Consider the following 16,451-nt stretch of genomic DNA (forward strand, 5'->3'; position numbering starts at 1 on the left):
AATGATCTGGCTTTGGCTTCCTATGTTATTGGGATTCCTTCATGAAACAATGTTATCCATTTCCAGTCTATGATGCCCCCAACATTCTTCCAGTTGTAGCCATAGCTGTCAACGTTTCACTTTTTTAAAGGGAAATTCCCTTATTCTGAATAGGATTCCTTGCAAGAAAAGGGAAAAGTTGACAGCTATGGTTGTAGCTTCATATAAGTTTGTTTTTCAGGGCTAACAATACTCTTCCCCTTCTCTTTGCTTCTTCACAAGGGCGGCCCACCCATGAAGCAAGGTGAGGCAACTGCCTCAGGTGGCAAGATCCACAGGGGTAGCAGATCCCAGTGTAGATCTTTATTTCCCCTTTATTAATCTTTATTGACTCTTTCTTCCCTAGCAGGGAGGGGGCACTTTTTGTGGTTCACTTGATGTGCCCAAATGTATTGGGTCGGCTCTGCCTCTTCATATGGAATTATTATTATTTTTTATCAGAAACAAACAATGCGGTTGAGTCTTGGGGAGAGTATAGCACATTTTCCCAATAGATGAATTCCTAAAACGATGAATTCTGTGCAGTTCTCCAAGGACATGGAGCACTGAGGGTGGTAGGGATAAAATAAAAGCTCGACAGTTATATATACATGCCATTCCGTGCAGCTGACAAATTGGACTCTGTCTAAAAATGCTTCTGGGTACAATAACTGTGCTCATTATCACATTTCTCTATTTGGGTTTTACTGCAAGCAACCAACATAGTTATCTCTCTGAAATTAAGTTCCATTGATGCAATTTCATCCTCCATTTATTTCTTCAGATCTTCTACCACCCCAGTTTCCTTTAAGAGTAAGTAGCGACATATAAGAAAGCAGGAGTCAGTGTGTTGTTTTCCCGCAACCACACACCTTGTTTTTTTGCATAATTTTTTCCCAACTTTGCTCTTAATTTGGCACATATATGCACTTCTTCTGCTAATTATGATTTTGAAGCATGTTTGATTGATCCTTGTGGCAGGCTTTATGCCTATTTGTTTGTTATTTTGTTTGCTGTTTGCATTATTTATATGAGCTCTGTTATGCAGGCTTATATACATTTAAAGAATTATGGTTTTTTATGCTCTCCAGAGAAAGGAGAGAGTGCTTCATGATTCCACTGCAAGCCAGCTGATCAGCATTCTGCAATGAGTATTTTTCTTCAGTATTGTAGTGCATGTACCTTCCAAGCATTGTTCTCAAGATAAGATTATGCTCAGCAATCCAAGAGTCAGAGTTGTTACTTAGCTGTAACAGATACCAGATCCTGCAGTGTCATTTTAGTTTAGAAGGGGAAGGAAAATGTGCAGAATTTTTTCTAAGGCACCCTCTTAACAGCCAAAATAGCTTCTGGAAAAATTGCAAGTATGCGTAATGATTATCGTAAATGTATTCTGAGTGTCTTCATTATACACTTAAAACAGAAGTGAAAGAAAGTTTTCAGCCAAACTCTTGAATTTACTTGCATAACTTTGACTACATATTCTTTCTCAACATCCCCAGCAATAGAGACTCTTAACAGCGGCATTCTTGTAGCAGCAGAACCAAAGGCACACTTTCATACCCCTCAACTGTCCCAATTTAAGTGGGACATCCCATTTTGGGGTGCTGTGTTCGTGCACAAGTCCCCTGGCTCCTTTGAGATTGCAGCCCCGAAAGATGCATGTCCTGGTTTTCCTCTGGGCTGGGCTGGAGGGTATTCACTTTCAATGCCAAAAAGTACCGTAATTTTTGAAAGAGGTTCTACATTGCTTCCTGGTATAGCCAGTTTCCTACATTAACAAAGGATGTGCTAGCTGTGTGGGGTACATTCTTAGTTTGTGTGGGTGTCTTCATCACATCCTTTCCCACCTATAACTAGGCCCCCATGTTGAATAAGCAGATGCCTTTGTAGAGCTGAAGAAGAAGGTAAAACACTCCCTTTATCCCCAAGCACCTGGTACCTTTGATAGAAATCCTTCCTATATTTAAATAAAATAAGGGAGTCACTGGTGGCAAATGAACTGCATAGTTTTCTCATGTGCATGATGAATAAATGGTCATTTCTTCTCAGTTGTCGTGTTTCTTTATTTTACAGCTCTGGAATAAAACAATCTGAATGCAATGAAAGAGAAAAACTTCACCGTAATAATCAATGAGTTTGTATTTGTAGGGTTAACAAACAATCTCATACTACAGATTGTTCTCTTTCTAGTCTTCCTTGCTATTTATATTGCTACTTTGGTGGGAAATCTAGGACTGTTTGTGTTAATAAGAGCCTGTCCCAAGCTGCACACTCCAATGTACTTCTTTCTCAGCAACCTCTCTCTCCTCGATGCATGCTTCTCCTCTGTGGTTGCCCCTAAGACTTTTGTGAATCTCTTGGCAGATAAAAAGACCATTTCCCTCACTGGATGTGCATTGCAAATGTACTTTGTGATAGGTCTGGGGAGCACAGAGTGCTTTCTCCTGGCTGCAATGGCATATGATCGCTATGTGGCTATCTGTAAACCACTGCTGTATCCAGTCCTCATGTCTCCTAAAATCTGTACACTTCTGGTAGTGGGGTCCTATGCTCTTGGGCTTCTGCACTCTCTTCTCCATACAGTCTTCACCTTCAGGCTGTCATTCTGTCAATCGAACGAAATCAATCATGTATATTGTGACATCACTGCACTTTTATCACTTTCCTGTTCTGATACTTACATCAATGAACGCCTGATTTTTTTTGAGGCTGGGCTTGTAGAAGGAACCACCATCCTGAGTGTCATCGTCTCTTATATGTACATTCTCATCAACATTGTGAAGATCAGCTCAAGGGCAGGTAGACTCAAGGCGTTCTCCACTTGCACCTCACACCTCACTGCAGTTACCATCTTCCACGGGGCAATTCTTATCTTGCATTTCCGACCAAACTCTGGCAGTGGATCGTTTCTTCAAGACGTCACGGACAAAACCCTTGCTGTGTTCTACACAATTGTCATCCCCTTACTGAATCCCTTGATATACAGCCTGAGAAACAAGGAGGTTAAGGATGCCTTAGGAGGCATTCAGAGGAAGGTATGTAACAAATGAGTAGTTAGCAACAATTTCTAAACATTTCCACAAGAGCTATATATTGCTAGTCCATTATCAGCATCTATGTATGGTGTTGCATGTCCAATATTAAAATTACAAAAATGTAGCCTCTCTTGTCATTTACCTATATGATGATCTTAAGGATCAATATAAGTTCAGCAAATAATATAAGCTAGAAGTGCTCATTGTAGCTTAGGGTTGCCATATTTCAAAAAGCAAAAACCAGGACATCCCAAAGGTTGTTGAGATTTTTTTTAGGAAACCCCCAAAATTGTTGAGTTGTTTTTTAAATAAAAGAGAGTAAGTCAATTCTAGGAAAGTAATGCCCTATTCTTAAATTGCTTATCTATGATTACCTCTTACAGTAAATATGTAGAAGATACCACAAATCATGTGTGGTTGCAATGAGAGAGGGCTATGGAGATGAACATGAGATCTTAAGATTGTGAGGAAACACAAAAGCCAGAGTGGTCTCATGGGGAGATCTTGGGCCGATCACTACTACTTAGTATATAGAATATTCTACTACTTAGAATATAGAATATATACTACTATATACCTCATAGAATCACTGTGAGGATAAAAAGGTAATAAGGAGACCATGTTTACTCTACACACCCAGAGAACCTTAATTATTGGGCAGAACATAAACACTGCAAATAAATTAATAAGCTACCTTCTGCTTGGAGAAAGGGTCAGGTGTTTTTTTTAAGCAACAACAGCTAAACATATAGTAAAGCAGTGTGCAAAAGTTCCATGATAGATGTTCAGAGATTCCTCATAATAAGCGCAAGGTGTGAAAAATAGGAAATATACTTTATTTCCTTGACATCTAATGGGAGGGCATTCCACAGGGTAGACACAACTACTAAGAAGGCCCTTTGAGCTCTCCACAGCCGTCAACAGCACACCCACATGAAGGGAAGAATCTACTTGGACTTCTGGTCCAGCATTCACTCTGCTCTCTCAGCTTCTTCATTTCTCTTCACCTGCCTTGTTTCCCTCTAGAGCATGCTTTCTCAACCTGTGGGTCCCCAGATGCTGTTGAACTACAACTCCCATCACCCCTAGCTAGCAGGGCCAGAGCTCAGGGATGATGGGAGTTGTAGTCCAACAACATCTGGGGACCCACAGGTTGAGAACCGCTGCTCTAGAGTCTAGAGTCTGCCATCCCAGTGTGCACTTGACAATGAGTCCTTCATACACAAACCAAACTACATGCCCTTGGGGTACACTTGACTTTGTCAAATGTGAATATTCCCATAAAGCTGATTGCTCGGAGGAAATGTGTTGCTCTGTAATACCATTTCATAAAAGGTTCAGGTCCATCTCAGCAATAATTCATAGTTTCATCATGAATAACCCCCATCAGTTCCAGCCAATATGGCCAATGATCAGGGGTAATGTTAGTCCAGGAGCATCTGGAGGGCTGTAGGTTAGCCATTCCTGAGTTAAACTAATCAGCTTCTGGGTATGTGTCAAATACCTACCCTGGAAGGTGACTTTGAGCAAGAAGACAGTTTGGTTAATGCAAACAATGCTAGCCTAAAAATCTCAACATACTTTCAATTTACGTTTTGATCCTGAGGAAGAACTTGAAGAAAAGAGAGTCCTCCTTGGAATATAGCTGGCAAAATAAGTATTTCAAGACTATGAATACTGTTAGGAAGTACTGCTTGTTGATTTCCTTGTGAGTTTTATTTTCAATACAAATAGGGTAATATACAATTAATACACTTTTCAAAATGAATTTTGGCATCACCATAGACCCCAACACCAGACTGTTTAAGTTATGTGAGGTCTCATTGTTGTTATGGGTAAACATCTCTAAGGTGCAGGTCCAAAATCATTCTCCAAATCATGGGGAAATGGCAGTTGATCTTTTCATACTGGACAGCTGCCAGGAAGCAAAAGTGGAGAGAGTGAGAACAGGAAGCTGGACTAGAGGGGCCTTTGGTCTGATGCAGTGGGGCTCTTATCTTCATTTCTTTTCTCTAGTTTTTGTTTTGATATTAAAAATGCCTTGCCCGTTTTTCAAGCAGTATCTTAACTCATCTAGCTATATCCTATGGGGCAGATTGCTTCCCACCAACTGTAGTCCTTTAGGATCCGATCATATTTTGCATATTTATATTAATATATTCAAGATAACTTGCACCTGTTTTATTTGTGGTATTTTTGTAACTCATCCTGGGACAATTGGGTGAAGAAGAAGGCCTATGTAATAAATAAGTAAATATTAGAATTCATATTAGATGGCACTAACAGAGAATCCAGCAACTGTTTCATTAGCCAGTGCCCCATGGGAGATTGTACTAACAAATCTCTGTATGCTAGAACCGCCACAGGAGTTTTGTTGTTAAAGTACAGTGTGGAGAAAATTACTTTTTTGTCTTGTAAAATCCTGGCACTTCACCAACAAAGAAAGGACAGTATAATAAAGCTACTTTTTGTAACAGTTTGTGGAAGTTTATATTCCCTTCCAATGAGGTCTGTCAGTGTGAAGCACCCAAAATTGTATCATCCATAATATCTTTCCACTGTGTATTATTTAGGGATTCCTCCATATCAAACCAAAAACATCTTGGCAAAGTCACAAGATAAACAAAGAATTATTAACAGAGCAGCTTGACTTATAACTGCAGAGGTCCATTAGGTGGAAGGATCCCAATGGGTTTACCCAAACCCAGATCTTCAAGATAAAATAACTACATCTTCATTTGGGAATCTGATGACTAAAAGAAGGCATGCACTTCAGACCTAGAATAATAACCTAGAATAATAATTAAGAAACCAACTTCAATATGCCCCCTTCCCTGGCTGCTATAATTGTTGCCTGAAACTGTGGTGAGTACAAATCTCTCCTTTTCTCCACTGTGGTATACAAGCTGATGTTGTCCTCAGATTCTCAGAGAATTCATAATGAATTTAAAGCATTTATGGCTAAAAATGAGAGACATCCATGCTGACGTAAAGAGAATGATTTGCTTCTTTCCCATATGATTTGTCATCTTATATTTCTTAACCTGGTGCCCATGTCCATATATAGAGAACATTCCATCTGTGGAATTTTGCTTCCATATGTGGAACTCCTTTATTGGCTTGGCGTGTAACATCAGTATGTTACATTAACGAAAACATTAGAAGAGATCTGACCAAAGACCTGTCTTATTCAGCATCCTGACCTAAGCAACCAGATCCTTATGGGAAGCTCATAAACAGGATATGAACAAAAGAGCACTACCATCAATTGTTATTCCCAGCACTTGAGGAAATGATATTGAGTTTAAATGAAGCCAACTGGGTGTAGCTTAAGTCCAAATAACTCATCATTGCTGGAATTCTTAAAAGCGGCCTACAATTTCCTTTCCCCTTTCTCCCATTTTATTCTTTCTTCTTGTTTTTATATATTGTTTATAGGAAATTCTATCCTGCTGTTCTAGTGCCTTTGCACTGCTCAGTATTCTTAATTTTCTCACAATATAAAAATATATTTAGGGGGGGGGTCTTTTTTAAAAAAGGAGAAAGAACAATAACTGAAACAATACCTGTTTATTTTCAGTTAAAGGATCAAACTGGAGATTGCTCAGACAAGTTCCTCCTTTTTTTTAAAAAAAATGATGATATATCCTAAGAGATTTTGAATGTTAAATAATCTTGTATTTTTCATAGTAGCTTTTCAAAATCTGATTTGCTACCTATAACACTGAAATTTATTATTTTCCTCCTTTCAAATAACAGTTTGTTTGCAAGTGCACATGGATGGGGACAACTGCACTATAGTGAATGAGTTCATTCTTGTGGGACTCACAGATCGATCTGAACTGCAAATCATCCTCTTCATAGTCTTCTTGCTGATCTACATTACCACAGTATTGGGGAATGCTGGGATCATTGTAATCGTGAGGACTTGCTCTCAGCTTCAGACGCCTATGTATTTCTTCCTTAGCAACTTATCATTCCTGGACCTGTGCTATTCCTCTGTCGTAACACCCAAGATGCTAGTGAGCTTCATATCACATAGAAAAACCATCTCCTACTCTAGCTGTTTCACTCAGTTGTATTTTTATATTGCTTTGGCAACAGCAGAATGTTACCTCTTGGCAGCCATGGCATATGATCGCTATGTGGCCATCTGTAACCCACTGATGTACACAGTCATCATGTCTGAAAGACTATGTGTCTTGCTGGTGTTTGCTTCTTTTGTGGTAGGCTTCCTAAATGCAACAGTACAGATAGGTTTTTCCTTAACAGTGTCCTTTGGTGATTCTAAGGTCATTAACCATTTCTTTTGTGATGGGCCACCATTGATGAAGTTGGCCTGCTCTGATACCACTCTCAACCAAATCCTTGTTTTTACTGTTGTTGGATTCAATGAAGTTACCACCACGTCCATAGTTCTCATCTCTTATACCTGCATCTTCTCTACCATCCTCAGAATACACTCCAATGACAGCAAGCGTAAAGCTTTCTCCACCTGTACTTCTCATCTAACTGCCGTCAGTTTGTTCTATGGGACCCTCCTCTTTATGTACTTGAGACCCAGTTCCAGCTACTCTTTGGAGCAGGATAAAATAATTGCAGTGGTTTACACAGTGTTGATCCCATTCATGAATCCCCTGATCTATAGCCTCAGGAACAAAGATGTGAAGGATGCCTTGATTAAAGGAATGGAAAGACTCAGGATTTCAAGATAAATGTAGCAGTCACATACTGGAAAGAATATGGCAAAGGGTTAGCTCTTTGATTTACCTGAAGGCTGGGGAGAATTTTAAAACAAAAGAAAAAATAGGAATAAAAGCTAATACGCGCGCTCTCTCACTCTCTCTCTATATATATATCTCCAGAGTTATACAGGATGATATTCAGTGTTAGTTATACCCATTGTGCCAGGCTGGCACAATGAGCCCACTGAACTTTAGTAATGCACATTCATTGATTTTAATAGGTCTGAGCTCTGAATATGACTGTTGGATATCATCCACACCTTATTATTTCAAATAGAGATTTTCACAAGCCTTCATAAAGTAACCAAAAGGAAGAAAAATAATATATTTGTACGTACAGTATCTAGAATAAATAAAAATGTGAACATAGTGATAGTAGTAGGTGTGGTACTACAGGTAGATTTTTAGAAGGTTCTTAATGCTTAGAAGGGATAGATATGGAGATTGTATTGATTGCTATTACCGTGCAAAACCAGACAAATAAACAAGTAGAAGGCACAAGGATAGATGTGTTGGAATTTAGATTTTCAAATCATGTTGGCTTGCACATTGGCTTGAAATTGATTGTTCCAGTGATTTATCGATATGGACCATCTCTCAGTGAGCTTGTCTTCTGTCTTTTGCTTAGTCTTATGTTTCTCTTGGCTTAGAAGTATGTAAAGTTTATTAACATATGCAACTACCGTTTTAAAAGTAGCTTTGTCAATATAAGAAAGGGTTTCTTGAAAATGAGAAAGGTGATTCATGATTTGCATATTACTTATTTATGAATAATTAAAAATACAAAATCTGCTTGTTATTATCCAAAAATTATTATGCAACTTTACAATCTCTCTCTCCCCCCCCCCCCGCAATCCAACTTGGTGCTGGTGCTTAGGTGGTTCAGAGATGATTTGGCGTTGGGGTGAACTGTGAGGTGGCCAAGCTTGCTAAACAAACCAGGTTATTTGGGATGATGAAAACAAAAAAAGGATAGCAAAGATCTTCAAAGATATATAACTGGCAAGTGTAATTCAATGTATGAGATTCATATGGGGTAAAAAAATTCCTAATTTCATATATATGCTAACAGGGACTCAACTGGTGGTGATTGATGAGGAAGACCGTTAAATATGTATATTTCTGCGTATATTGCTCTGTTACTTAGAGTGAAGAAAAAATGTTGGACTTTAAGTGAGAGAGAGGTTTCTATAAGCACAATCCTATACTCTCAAGCAGTTCTTTCATAAAGTTAAGGCATTACAAACATTTTAAATATTCCCATTATAGTGGATGGGGAAACTTGAAGCTTCGTTGTTCCAAAACAAGATTCTGATTTGGGTCTGAGCAAAGCAAGCAGCCTCCGAAGTGGTCCAGGCCAAAACACACCACTTTCTGAATCATCTGGTCAAGGTCCAAACCAAATCTTGTGTTCAGTGCACACCTCTAATATCTATGGTCAGTACTAACAGCTGTGACATGTGCTACAAAAGACATTTCTATTTTCTCCTAAAGGGGAATGAGCCTTTCTGGTATTACTCTGTTTATTTATATGTATTTTTAGGAAGGCTGCAATAGCCTTTTCATTGTTAAGGTGGAATTTAATTATATCATATATGGTATAAAAGTGGCTCTTCTTTTTTTTTTTTCTTTTTTTTGAAGGGGCTACTTGTTAAAGGGGTTTTAAGTTTATTGTTATTAGTTTTCAAATTGCTATAGAACCACAAGAACAGATAAACAATAACATACAAAAACTAAACAAATTAAATAATAACACCCAATCTAAGATCAAGGTATCCATATTTCCCTAGAAGGTGCAAAGAGAGATAACTGTAAATCTGAAACTATATGGGATTACACACATGAGACAGGAACTTTACAGAGCTGATGGATTCCACTTGTCAGACTTAGGGAATGACATTATGCTCGATGATGATGATGATGATGATGATGATGATGATGATGATTTCTTATTTATACCCCGCCCATCTGGCCGGGTTTCCCCAGCCACTCTAGGCGGCTCCCAACAGAATATTAAAAACACAATAAAACATCAAACATTAAAAACTTCCCTAAACAGGGTTGCCTTCAGATGTCATCTAAAAGTCAGATAGTTGTTTATTTCCTTGACATCTGATGGGAGGGTGTTCCACAGGGTGGGCATCACTACTGAGAAGGCGCTCTGCCTGGTTCTCTGTAACCTCATTTCTTGCAGTGAAGGAACCACCAGAATGCCCTTGGAGCTGGAGCTCAGTGTCCAGGCTGAACGGTGGGGGGGTGGGGAGACGTTCCTTCTGACTTTCATAGGGGGTTAAGAGTAGTGGGGGAAGAAGCACTAAATTATCCTTTTCCTGTTGCAGGTGTGAACGGGAAAGGAATAGATTGAAATAGATGATGGGTTCCTTGAGGCATGTTTGAAGTAAACTGTGATTCCAGAGTATTTCACGCTTTGTGACGTCATGGTGAAGGGTATGGCTCACTGTTGAGCTTAACCTGTGTTTCTCATTTTGGGTTTTGCAGTCTTGATGGGCCATGAATCAGGAAGGAGTTCCTCCTCACCTTTAAGGGTGTGGGGTGACAGGTACATGTCCATCTGCAAACCCATTACACAGCTATCATGAGCAAAAGTGTATGCCGTTGGATGAGGAGGGAATTATGGCTGAGTGCAGTTCACATTCAATGGTACAGACTCTCCTCATTATACATCTCTCCTCCTGTGGGCGAAATGAAATTGACCATTATTTCTGTGGTGTCCACCCTTTATTGAAATTTGCATGCCCTACTGTGGCAAGGGGAGTTGGAAATTAAAGCCAGCTTGACTCTTCAGTGTAGGCTTACCCAGTTAACAGACTTAGGAGGCTGATAAAATTTATTTAATAAAGTGGTCCTCATTCTATGCCATACTTGGTATTCTGCCTCATTATTTCCAGTTTCCTAACATAAAAGCACACTTTCTTCTTTTGGGAGTAGGGAATGGTTTTGAACAGAAAATAATTCCCTAGCTCCAATATTGTTTTCTCTACCATCAAGGGAAAACAACTCAAGCCATTAACAACCAACTGATTTTGTGCTCAGGGAACTAAAGCTCTTGACATCAGGCAACCTAGTATAAATGTACCAACACTTTCAGACCCTTGTATCTTTCTGAAATGAGAAAAGGGCATTATTTAGAGACATAAATTTAGGGTAAGTATTAACTAGCAGGATGAGAAAGTTGAATTTCGCTCTGTTGGAAAGGTTGACAAAAGGGTTGTGACTGAGTAGAAGACTAGGAAACAAAGATGTTTCCCAATGCCATTACAGCATTTACTAAAGTTGCAGTTGCAATAATCAAACTTTAATTGGTCTAGCTGTCACCTAAAGCTTTCAGCTGTAATCTGGTGCCCAGTGACCCCATTAAATTCAGTGAGATTTACTTTTGAGTATACATGTACAGGATTGCTTTCTCAGTGAGGCACAGAGATGAAGAGCTCACTCAATTAATTTAACCTGTTTGTTTTAACCTGTTTGTGGTGCATTACTGTGAAAAAATCAGTATGAAAGAATCAGTATGAATGATGAGTTCTAACAATTGGCCACAGATTTCATTTAAAGAAGAAAAAAACCGCAGTTAGGTTACATTTGTTTCAATATAATCAAAAAACATGATGTCAAGATGGTTATTATTATTATTAAAAAGTCAGTCAAATGCTTTAAATTCAGAATGCTGATAACACAAATTGTTTAATCAGTTGACAGCTGTAATAATTGGAGAGCTTCTGGTTGTGCTGTGGCCTGCCACACTACATCTGGTGGTAACCTAGGCTAAGCCAGGCCTTTTTCAGTTGCAGAATCTAGTCTCTGGGATCTCACCCCATGCCCCATATGAATTAAAGGTAGGTACCAGCTATGCTGAGTTTTTGGTGCCTCATGAAAATGCATTTATTAACCCAGATTTTGTTGGTAACTGGCACCAAACTTTGAGAAATTATCTGGAAATTGCTGTCTCTAGTGCCTTCACTGCCCAGTATTTTTAATTTTCTTACAATAGTTAAGATTCTTGGGAGAGAAATTCTGAAAGAGAAGAGGAGAGGAGGAAGAAGAAGGAAGAGGAGGAGAAGCATGACATGAGTCAACCGTAACATGACCTTCATGCTCTCATTTGAACTATAATAATGGAGATTAATGGGGAAAGGTCCACCTTTCCCCCCAAAACTGATGATATTTCTGCTTTAAAATTATAATGAAATCATATTTTTTCATGAACAGTAACTACATACCTTTTAAAATTCAAATCCCTGGGGAAACCCAGCCAGGTGGACAGGGTATAAATAATAACATTATTTTTTAAAAAAAAACATTGTGAATGATGTACACTGGGCACTGAAATATTATTTCCACCCTCTCAAATAACAGAATATGTACACATAGATATACATATAGACAGACAGATATATCAAGTGCTTGCAAGTGCACATGGATGGGAACAATTGCACTATGGTGGATGAGTTCATTCTTGCGGGATTCACAGATCAATCCAAGCTGCAGATCACCCTCTTCATTGTCTTCTTGCTGATCTACATTATCACTGTGATGGGAAATATTGGGATCATTGTAATCGTGAGGACTTGCTCTCAGCTTCAGACGCCAATGTATTTCTTCCTTAGCAACTTATCCTTCCTGGACCTGTGCTATTCCTCTGTCGTAACACCCAAGATGCTAGTGAGTCTTTTATCTCATAGAAAAACCATCTCCTACTCTAGCTGTTTCACCCAGTTGTTTTTTTATATTATTGGTGCAACAACGGAATGTTACCTCTTGGCTGCCATGGCATACGATCGCTATGTGGCCATCTGTAACCCACTGCTCTATACAGTCATTATGTCTCGAAGGCTATGTATTTTGTTGGTCTTTGCTTCTTATGTAGCTGGGTTTATAAATGCATTAGTAAATACAGGATTTACCTTAACAGTGTCCTTTGGTGACTCTAATGTAATCAACCATTTCTTCTGTGATTGGCCACCATTGATTCAGTTGGCTTGCTCTGATACCAGTCTCAACCAAATCCTTGTTTTTGCTATTGCTGGATTTAATGAGGTTACCACCACATTGGTAGTTCTCATCTCTTATGCCTGCATCTTCTCTACCATCCTCAGAATACGCTCCAATGACAGCAAGCGTAAAGCTTTCTCCACCTGTACTTCTCATCTGACCACTGTCAGTTTGTTCTATGGGACCCTCCTCTTTATGTACTTGAGACCCAGATCCAGCTATTCTATGGAACAGGATAAAATAATTGCTGCGGTCTACACAGTGTTGGTCCCTTTGGTGAATCCCCTGATCTATAGTCTCAGGAACAAGGATGTGAAAGAAGCTTTCATGAAAGGAATGGGGAGGCTGAGGATTACTTTAGCAATCATCTGCTAGGTAGAACCCAAAGAATAGGGAGGGGAGAATATTTTAAAAATGAAAGAAAATTTGTGAGTAAAAAATAATCACACTCTGAACAAGTCCAATGAATTTAAGAGATTTAAATAATGTACATCCAGTAACTTCAATAGCTCTGTTCTCTGAGTATGACAGCTGGAGATCATCCATATTTCATTATTTCAAAAAAGAGAATCATACAAGCTTTCAGAATGCGATGAAATAAACAAAAAAATAAACATTTGTAAATACAATATATACAATAAAGAGAAATATAAGAACATAGCAATAGTAGCAGTACATATTTAGAAGGTTCTAAGTTATTAGAGTGGACATCGAGATTGCATTGTTACCAGGTTAACCCAGACAAAGACACAGATATGAGGAACAAACATACACTCATGAGAATATAGTTATTCAAAACAAAGAAAAAAAGAAATGGTTGCACACTGGCTTCAAATCTGTCATTCCAATAATTTATTAATAAAAACCAACTCTGTGAACTTGTCATCTTTTGTCTTTCACTTAGCTCGATGTTTCATTTAGCCCTGGAGAATATGTGTGTTTTGTTGACATACAAAACTCCCTTTTCAAATGTAGTTTTTTCTGTGATGCTCATTTTAAAGAATAAATTTTGAATAAATAAATAAATGTGAGTCGTTAAATACATCAAATTATGGTTGCTGTTGTTCAAAAATATTATGAAACACTATTATTTTTTCACAATGGAGGAATGTGAGGGGAAACACACAAACAGACACACAAAGAACCCTTTTGAGTAAAAAAAAAAGTGGCTAAGGAGGGGCCCTGACCGAAGTCCATAAAAGTGGAACTCGTGATCAGCTAATAAAGGGGCCCTGACCGAAGTCCATAAAAGTGGAACTCGTGATCAGCTAATAAAGCTACATCTCGGGAGACAAAAAAAATGTACTTCCTCACACACTTCATGGAATTCACTAACACAAATGTACTGGTGGCCACCAACAATGACAGTTTTCAAAGGGGATTAGATACATAAAAGAGGATCAGGTAAATTCATGGAGGCTACTAGTTATTGTGGCTATAAGTCACCTTCAGTATTAAAAGCCACATATTTCTGAAACCATGTTCCTGTGTTCCAGCTCAAAGGTATAGCCTATGTGCATTCAGCAGGCTTCCCCTCTACAGACATGCCCCCAACAGAGGGTGGGGCCAGCAGAGGATTTGACTGTAGGAGTGGAGCTAGCATGCATATAATAATAATAATAATAATAATAATAATAATAATAATAATAATTTATTTATATCCCGCCCATCTGGCTGGGTTTACCCAGCCACTCTGGGCAGCTTCCAACAGAATACAATGGTACCTCGGGATGCGAACGGGATCCGTTCCAGAGCCCCATTCGCATCCTGAACAGAATGTAAGACGTGACAGCGCGTCTGCGCGTGCGCGGGTCATGTTTTGCCGCTTCCGCACATGCGCGTGACGTCATTTTGACCGTCTGCGCATGAGCGAGAGGTGAAACCCAGAAGTAACGTGCTCCATTACTTCCGGGTCGCTGCGGAGTGTAACCCGAAAGCGCTCAACCTGAAGCGTATTTATCCCGAGGTATGACTGTATTAAAATACAATAGTCTATTAAACGTTAAAAGCTTCCCTAAACAGGGCTGCCTTCAGATGTCTTCTAAAAGTCTGGTAGTTGTTTTTCTCTTTGACATCTGGTGGGAGGGCGTTCCACAGGGCAGGTGCCACTGCCTAGAAGGCCCTCTGCCTGGTTCCTTATAACTTGGCTTCTTGCAGCTAGGAAACCGCCAGAAGGCCGTCGGCACTGGACCTCAGTATCCGGGCAGAACAATGGGGTGGAGATGCTCCTTCATGTATATTGGACCGAGGCGATTTAGGGCTTTAAAGGTCAGCACAACACTTTGAATTTTACTGAGAAACGTACTGGGAGCCAATGTAAGGTCTCTGCTTTCCCCCCACATAATGGAGAAAATAATCCTGGAGGGAAAAACACACAGCAATGTGCATAAAGCCGTATACAGTACTTTAATTTCTTTTAATTTTTATTATTTGTATACTAGGGTTGACATATTCCCAAAAGTGAAAATCTGGACAGAGTTGTTGAGCAGAAATCCGTCCAGACGACATTTTTTCAGAGCGATTCCTGAACGAATGGCAGCCATATTGTCAGTGCAGGATTTACATATAAGCTAAAGAAGCTTCTCTTGGGGTCCCCCCCAAAAAATTAAAGGGGAAAAACTGGATGTACATTTCCAAAATATAAGATAAAAAACAAATAAAATAAAACCTACATACAGCAACAGTGTTTTGTGTTATGTAGGCTCCTATGATGTAAGTAATAGGCCCCGCCTGCTAGCCTTCTCCCTAGAATATCACTTGTTTGCTCATTTCTATATATAGGCTGCCTACATTCTGCATGGACTGGTTGCATGGCAACATGTGCAAATGGCTTTAGATACCTATTAGGTCCATAAATTACCATATAGCATATATTCAACACAAAAAAACCAGTGACAAATTGTTGTTGACAAAGGACAGCTGGACATATAAAGGGCCCCATTACCGTCAGTAGCTTAGGGCCTCATCAAACCTAAATCCAGCCCTGCGTATTGTATACCACCTTTCACCAAAGGGCAGTTCACTGTTAGGATTTTTATCTTGCCAGCTGCTCAGAGAGCAGCTCAATGGTTGTTTACATCATGTGAGTGTCTGAGAGCATGGGACAGGAAGTCCTCACAGTCTCAGTACTGGAAAAAGTTACTTTCGCTTCTGTGTGAAGTGTGCTCTTCTGTACTGCTGCTCAGAGAGAGCAGACATGCTGGTGGGTTCTCTGTGTATAGACAACGTAAATAAAGTAGTTTAAAGCTACTGATTGTCTCTTTCTTCTGCAATGAGATGCCAGAAGACGAGTGTGCTCCTCTCAGGAGGGAGGGGTCGCTTATTACCGGTCTCTCTAGACTGAGGAATATTTACAGTCAGAGGGTGACCACCGGAGAGACGCCTCGGTGTCTTGGGAAGGTGGCGGCCTTCCCGGGCGTTTTTTCCAACATTCACAACATACAAAATACAAAATGAGAGCACAAAATACATAATAAAACAAGAACAAACCAATAACAACCCCCCTCAAAAAAAAAAAAAAAACCACCAACAACACCAAAAAACAAACAAACCCCACACATTTAAAAGGCCAAACGCTGGGTTACAGAGGAACATTTTTACCTGGCACCTAAAGATAGTAGTGAAGGTGTCAGGCAAGCCT

The 16,451-nt window shown here is 39.4% G+C and overlaps 3 protein-coding genes across 3 annotated transcripts in view; all 3 read left to right on the plus strand.

Moving 5' to 3' along the window:
• The window catches only part of LOC309331259 (uncharacterized protein), a gene marked incomplete at both ends in the record, with an annotated part of 34,246 nt that overhangs the window by 5,513 nt on the left and 12,282 nt on the right, over positions 1-16,451 (plus strand). The gene's annotated exons all lie outside the window — the stretch shown is intronic.
• LOC309350728 (olfactory receptor 5T17-like) lies at positions 2,121-3,071 on the plus strand (the record flags this gene model as incomplete). The annotated part of the gene is made up of 1 exon (XM_081877863.1): positions 2,121-3,071. One exon carries the CDS (start codon positions 2,121-2,123, stop codon positions 3,069-3,071), a length of 951 nt encoding a protein of 316 aa, XP_081733989.1.
• LOC309350806 (olfactory receptor 5AR1-like) lies at positions 6,805-7,858 on the plus strand. Its single transcript, XM_081878071.1, has one exon. It carries the CDS (start codon positions 6,833-6,835, stop codon positions 7,769-7,771), a length of 939 nt encoding a protein of 312 aa, XP_081734197.1. The 5' UTR covers positions 6,805-6,832; the 3' UTR covers positions 7,772-7,858.

The sequence above is a fragment of the Podarcis erhardii genome (assembly GCF_964252035.2).
Source record: "Podarcis erhardii genome assembly, chromosome: 1".
NCBI classification, from domain to species: Eukaryota; Metazoa; Chordata; class Lepidosauria; order Squamata; family Lacertidae; genus Podarcis; species Podarcis erhardii.

Coding starts and splice junctions, on each gene's coding strand:
- LOC309350806 (XM_081878071.1), top strand. CDS start 6,833: ATGGATGGGGACAACTGCACTATAGTGAATGAGTTCATTCTTGTGGGA.